This window comes from Sphaeramia orbicularis, chromosome 24 (assembly GCF_902148855.1).
Source record: "Sphaeramia orbicularis chromosome 24, fSphaOr1.1, whole genome shotgun sequence".
Taxonomy (NCBI): domain Eukaryota; kingdom Metazoa; phylum Chordata; class Actinopteri; order Kurtiformes; family Apogonidae; genus Sphaeramia; species Sphaeramia orbicularis.
Genome location: NC_043979.1, coordinates 28,593,673 through 28,600,866, shown reverse-complemented (window position 1 = coordinate 28,600,866; position 7,194 = coordinate 28,593,673). Strand labels below are relative to the sequence as shown.

The following is a 7,194-nucleotide window of genomic DNA, read 5'->3' as shown; positions in this document are numbered from 1 at the left end:
TTGACCTGAGAGCACCTGCTAATTCTCTTTTTTGACATAAAGTTGTATTATTCCAAATATATCACCTCTGTAAGTAGCTTTGGCTTGACCTCTAACCTGGCAGAGTTAATATTAGAAATAAATAAATAAATCACATCACAGTTATAATTGCAAGCAGTTTTCAGAGGTTGAAAACACAACATTGAAATTCAAGCATTTTCAAGGATTTCAAGCACCAGTGCAAACCCTGGACTTTACACAACGGTTTGACTCTTCATCAATACAAGATTTTTGTGAAAAATTAATGTGACTTTGTAGCTATATATTTAAAAAATGTAACTGTCACACACAACGCCTTGGTAAAATGAATCCTGTACTCAAAATTTAAGGCTGTCCAGCAAAATATTAGCATCTGGGTTTTTTTCATGGTTCATTTCGAAAACAAAAAATGAATAAGTAAAGAGAGGAGTGTTTAAAATATTGTGCCGTTTTTATTTTTGTGTAAAAATCACACAGCTGCTAGTTGACTCTGCAGAGATACAGTACATCCATGCAGTTAAACATCTAGGATCCCACAGCCAAGAGAGAAGGAATTAAATAGAATATTCTTTCGCTGTTAGTCAGCAATTAATGCAAATTTACACATGAGTCCAAAAGTGTGTATCCATATACAATATACAACACAGATCTGGGAGCAAATAGCATTCAAAATCCCATCAAATCTTCATTATGACTGATTGCTTTTGCCTGCCTGGATTGCCTTTTGAGGTTTAGGGATAGGGGGTGCTATTGTGCTAGCAAACATAAATCAATCCCATGTGAAGGTATTTAATAGGGTTTTAAATGGTATTAGTTCCAGGTCTGAAAAAATATAACACGCACAAACCCACGCACACGTACACACACGTTCAACATCATCATCCTCAACAGCAGAAAAAAGAAGGCGAGCCTTGATACGACAAGGAGGAGAGGTCAGTCAGTCGCCGTGGAAACCTGAACGCCAGTAAGGGAGAGTAAGGCTTCAGAAGACCGATTCTTCAAGAACACACAGGAAGCTCCAGGGACAAAACAGTTTAAAAAAAAAAAAAAAAAAAGAAGATAATTAACCAGACGAGACAGTGTTTTAGGATATTTTTAGGCTACTGGCACAAAAGAACCATACAGTTTCCAGGTGAAAAAAAATAAAACTTGAGTGGTTTGTTATTTTTTTCCTTCTTAAAGCATCTTCCTTTTTTTTTTGTTTGTTTTGTTTAATAGACATGAAAGACAAGAACATGCAAGGTAAAACAAAGCTGAAAAGTCAGAGGGACGTAACAAAATAAAAATACAAAGGAAATCGGGGAGAGGGGGTTAAGTTCAAAGTGCAGTTAGGTCATTCAGGTCTCCCGTTCCGTTGACTGGTCTCTGTCTAAAGTCCTGCTAAGCTTCATCTACAACCACCAAAGGGTCATATCTTGCAGATTAGGGTGAAACCGCCCTGATAAAAACACTGATCTGGAGTTACTTCCCTCTGGATCCGGGGCCGTGGGAAGCGACACTGTTCATCAGTACCGAAAAAAAAAAAAGGCAAATGAGTCACAAACATACAGTAAATGGTGTTCTGGAAGATCTAAGATACAAAACCAGAGTATACTGTTCACAGAGTTGCTACTATCATAGTACAAACAGCTAAGTATAATTGGTCTGTGAAGATCTATCACCATACTTGCATAGTGCCGACTGCCAGACTGGAAAAACAGCTGAATTTTCAAACCAGTATCAACTCTATCTGCACCAACGGTTCGGATCTGTGCACCTGTGTTTGCTGAACGGAAAATCACAGGAAAACTTCCCACTGATCAGCAACACAATTCTTCATTAATGCAGTCCTGCCCTGCAGTCAAGCAGCAGTTAAATACCTTCAATCCCTTCAAAAAAACAAAAAAAAAAAAATTGCGCTGAAATGCTTTTTCCGTACAGGTGAAAACAACTGCAACACCAGAGAGTTTTAAAAAAGCTGAAATGTTAATCCTCAGCTATGTTTGGGAAGAAAAAAACAGGAGGTTGTATTCTCTAAACACAGCCCGAGTAGAGGTGAAAGAGAAGAGTGATAGTTCAGTCATTTGGCATAAAGTTAAACGATTCAGTCACATCGATCCCCAAACACTGTAACATGAGGGAAAAAAGGGGAGAAGACAGAGCACATTCATTCACTGCGTCACGCGATCGTTCGCAAACACACAAAGGCTTCAGAGGGCAGTAATTGAGAGGAGGATGGGCTGAAATGAGGAGGAGTCAAAGCCTTCACTGTGATGATTTGGCCAAAATAGACACACACAAAAGTCCGGTCCAGAAGACGCTCACTTATGTTTGCTCACATGGAGAGACCAACCACACCAAACTCCAGTCAAAAAATGTTTGTCATGTATAGATCAGTACAGACTTCTTTCCTGTTTTTAAAGCCTCATAACATGTACATTGGAAATGTATGAGAGCCACTGAAATCTGGCCATTCAGTGAAGTCCAGTGCTTCTGCTTTTAGGAATGTGGGAATGCTGATAAATGATGGTGCTTTTCCAACACATGGTACCTGTTTGACAGCTTGACACTCTCCGGGTACCAGGTGTGTTATTTTTCAGTGCTGATACAGTTTCCCTTCAATGGAGAGCTGCAGGAATGAGTTTCAAACTTGGGAATAAGCTACCTTGAATATTTTTTTGAACGAGTTTCTTGGTTAGATGTGTGAAATAAAGTTTGACGTTAAAGCATGTTTATGGTGGCAATGGGCAAAAATGACCTTTTCTGGTTGTACCCCATGGGACCTTATTAAGGAAAATTATAAATAAACTGTATTATAATCAATGGGAAGAGACAAGTACTTTTTTATGGTGTTTAACTTCCTGCAATGAACTGGTGACTTGTCCAAATGATAGTTGTATAAATATTTGTCAGTTTAAAGGACATTTTTAAGTTGTGAAAGTCAGTTTGTTGTAAAAACGGTTCAAGTAGCAGATGGTGGAAGTATGTAAATAGACAACACATCCCAAAGTGACAATGTAACCGCCTTTTTCCATAATCCGTTCAGATCCGTTGAAGATATCTGCAGTTTCATCATGACCAGACTTGTAGTGGTTTCTGCCTCTTAATCCTTTTTCTGCCACATCTTGAAGATTGAGGCGAATATACCAAGGTATTGTTCGTTTTGGCGACTACATGTTACTTCACTATCTTTACCTTTATCTTCTAAACTGACAAACATCTGTGTATGAGGTGACACAAATCGGTTAAAATATTATTTGTCCCTTGCCACTGACCGCTGCTAGTATTTTTCATTAAATAAGTCGCCACGGGAAAAATTGGTGTCTTTTTGACAGAGGGGAACGTTTTAGAATAAAGGTGTTTGTTCCAACTCTCTATTGCATTTTCAAAACAAGTTAAGTAGATTTTCCCATTATGATCTGTAGCATAAAATGAAGATGTTATGTGTTTTAAAAGCAAATTCTAAAAAGTGGCTAAATTAGACTACAGAGGCACATGGAAACGTCTCCTCACTGGTCCACCTTTACAACCCTATAGTACAAACTATTCTACTCACTCAATAGATCAGGTCAGTCAGATGAAAGGGTTTTGTATAAATGCATGACATCAACTTACAAGTTGAAAAATCTTAGTGGCAAGTATGTCAGTCATGTGACCATGGTGTACTCCCTTAATGGCATTTCTGCTTTATGAATTATAAAAGTGGTTAATTTGTGAAGTTTATCTTGCTGAACAGAAACGCACAAGTATTATTAACAGTTATTTTCCGCAATAATATAAAAATCAGGGGAAATATCTCATTTCAAAAATGTGATCTACCTTCTGTGTCATCCCTGCAGTATTCTGTAGCCAGATGTCACACACATACAGAAACAATGGAGAATATCAAAGAGTAGTGTCAAGTTGAGCTGTTACCATGCAGTGGAAATTTGCCTTTAGGTGAAATCTGCTTCATTTTAGATGGAGTTTGGTGTGGTACGGTTTAAGGGTCGAGCCTCAGGTTAAGTCACAAGACAGGAACACAAGTACACAAACAGTCACACACTCCACTGGTTTTCTTCAGTCATTCAAAGAGAAAAGTAATTAGACACCGGCTGTTTGTCTTCAGCCCGGACTTTCTCATTCAGCTGTTGTCCTAACCTTCACTTCTCCTTAGGAAAAGTCGAAAAGTGCCAGTTTGTTTGCAAAATCCCCACACGTTCCTGTCACACCCCTCCCCCTCAGTAAGACTGTGCTCTCAGTCCTTCAGGTAACGATTGATGTGTGTGATTGACAGTACTAATGGAAAAACCGTGCGGCTGGTTGGAGCATTATGGAAGGTGGGACGGATGGAGGGGGGGGAAATCACAACGAGGGCCCCAGCCTTGCTTCAGATAAACTACAGCCCAGTTTTCCTCCTCATGTTGGTTAAAGATGAGAGAAAGGTCTGAGCTGCTCCAGCTGGACCTCTAGAGATATCCTCTCCTCCAGCAAGTCCTGCAAGATGACAAAAGGAACTGTAAGTGACCCCTTATCGGCAGAGACAAAAAGTGACAAGAAAAAAAAATATGTGCACATCGTTCATACCTTCAGCTGCTGCTGTAGTTCACTGTTAAGTCGTGCCAACACCGTGTTTGTCTCCTTGTTTCTTCTGATTGAAGCTTGAATAGCCTTTTTGTCCTTTCCTACTGACCTGAAAACAATCACTTACTGTTTAGTATCGCAATAAATACAGGTTCCATTTAAAAATAAGGATGTCACAATCATGAAAAGGTCTCCGGATCGACTGACTAATCATACACAGTTATGATTAGGGTTGCACAATGGAATCACAATAATGATCACAATAACAGCCGCTGAAATTCTGTCATCATTAAAGGTTGTAATTTTATTTTATTTAACCTTATTTTACCAGGAAGTCACTTGAGATTGAATCTCTTTTGCGCAGAAGACCTGGCCAAGTGGCTGAACTGGTGCAATAACAATAACAAAAAGCAACTGGGCATAACAACAATATAATACCTTATAATACAAATTCAGTTAAAGGTCCAGATTTAAGGAGGATTTAGGGTTTAGAAATGGAAAAAGTGGCAAAGTTATAATAAGATTTAATGATACTGAGCAGAGAGATGTACAGTGTAAAACATGCAAACATGCATTTTCTTCAGATCTTCTTTTTATTTATGCTACTTTAAGTTTGTACGTTTGATCTGACATTTCTAAATGATTAATATGCGCATTTTGCTTGTTAATGTTGCAAATATCAAATCGCAATATAGCCCACAATAATCACAGTATGGCTTTTTCACCAAATTGCACAGACTTACGATTAATAACATAATTGTTTTGTCAGTTAATTTTATACAACTATTATAGTACAAACCTAAGAATACACACACCTCATGAAGAAGAGAAGCCATTCATTGGCACTGAAGACTGGAACATATAAGTTAGTTATTAGTAATTACTTTTCTGTTTGCCTTTTGCCTCGTTACCTGATCATCTAAATGTGATTGATAGAATACTGTAATTTAAGTGGCACAAGATGAACAGTTGGCATTAATTCTCAACTCAGGGACAATTAGATGACAGCAGAAGGATGCACAACAAGAAGGTGTTATTAAAAGAATGCCAGCACAAAACCTGTAATTGCAGAAACAGGAATGAAAATATGATATTTCTGTGTTTCAATGATTTTTCAATGATCAGCTCAGCCACCATCATGTGATTCAGTAATAATTGTGATAGGCCTTTTAATGAGACACTGCACAAACTATGGTTTCGTACCTGGGGATAGAGGGCTGAGTGGCCAGAACAGCAGCTATGACATTTGATTTCTGCGGGCCGTGCTGCTCATCTTCAGGTCTGAGCTCGTCTTCGGACTTCAACCTCCGGCGCACAGGTTTAGGGGGAGGGGCTAACGGACCAGACGAACCCTTGACCTGAAAAATCACAAGGAAATATTTATTTGACTCTAAAGAAGGCACATCGATTTACAGGTTGATTTTTACTCCACATCCTTTCACCCTATGAATGGCTTTCCAACAGGAAGAGACATTTGTTTTCATTTCATTTCTGCAGTAGTGGATTGCACACTGAGTTCATTAAGTGCTGAGTTGCTGTATCTGATAACGTACAGAGTTCACAGTGGCTGAGGATCTATCGTCTGCTGGGCCGTCACTCTTGACTGTTCTCAAAGGACCAGCTCCCTCTGACGACTTCTCCACCTGAGAACACAACCACGAAAAACACAAGACATGTCAATCTATGAATGTTAATATCAGTACCAATATCATGATACTGCTGAGATTTCTGAGCATCAGACATAGATTTGTGTCTCTTTTGTGAGCAGCTGATGAGAAATTATTCAACATTAAGTATAAGATTGTAACGTTACCATCATTTAAGCCATTTTTAGATAGTATAATGTACATAGTACTGGTGGCCAAGAGTTCAAAACATTTTTCTATCTGAGGGAAAAATCTAAACTTTTAAGGGTTATAATGCTCCATTACTTTTTTTCATTGCCTTTGCCATGCTGTTGTGATAGTAATATACTACTCCCTGCAGTGCAATATTGTCCAAACGTAGCAGCACGGTCTGTTCACAACTCCTACAAGTGTTCAGACATTTATTGAGTACTTACAAACCTGTCTTTATATAATTTGTCTTTATAAAAGCAGAGCTACAACACACTGTTACTACACTGTCTGATGCATTATTTGGACAATATTGCACTGCAGGAAGCAATATATTGCCATCATGTTGACAAGGAAAAAAGTAATATCCAAAATTACCTGACCAAGGTCTTTCTTTTAGAGAGAACAGGTGTTGTAAAACTTTCTGACTGTAGTGCACTGGGTGTGGTTATTAGATAATGAGACTAATGCTCTTAGAAAAGCACAATGCAAGTGGACTGCATACACGTCAGGTTCAGGTGGTGCTGTACACAGCTTAAGGTCAGGACTAAAAATCAGTCACAGAGCTGATGTTCTCAGGTATCAACTGACACAAAATTGATGTATAAATTGACTTCAGTAATTATAACTGAGGAGGAACATTCTCCGTCAGATTTTATGGATGTAGTGAAGATAGACTGGATTATCCTTTTTTTTTACGAGGGACAATTTGTATTAAAATATTTAGTGCAACACATTTTATGTTTTTATTACGGAAAGTGAATTACTAAACACTTTGAGCTGTGAATTAAAGGTATGA

At 38.4% G+C, this 7,194-nt stretch overlaps 1 protein-coding gene across 2 annotated transcripts in view; it reads right to left on the bottom strand.

Moving 5' to 3' along the window:
* Positions 1-450: 450 nt before the first annotated feature.
* The window catches only part of reps1 (RALBP1 associated Eps domain containing 1), a 28,019-nt gene continuing 21,275 nt past the window's right edge, over positions 451-7,194 (bottom strand). For both annotated transcript variants that reach the window (XM_030128155.1, XM_030128156.1), the window contains 4 exons: positions 6,114-6,203; positions 5,764-5,918; positions 4,564-4,669; positions 451-4,473 (listed from right to left, as the gene is read on the bottom strand). In XM_030128155.1, the coding sequence (XP_029984015.1) occupies positions 4,405-4,473; positions 4,564-4,669; positions 5,764-5,918; positions 6,114-6,203 (420 nt within the window). In that variant the 3' untranslated portion in view covers positions 451-4,404. The remainder of the gene's footprint in view (positions 4,474-4,563; positions 4,670-5,763; positions 5,919-6,113; positions 6,204-7,194) is intronic.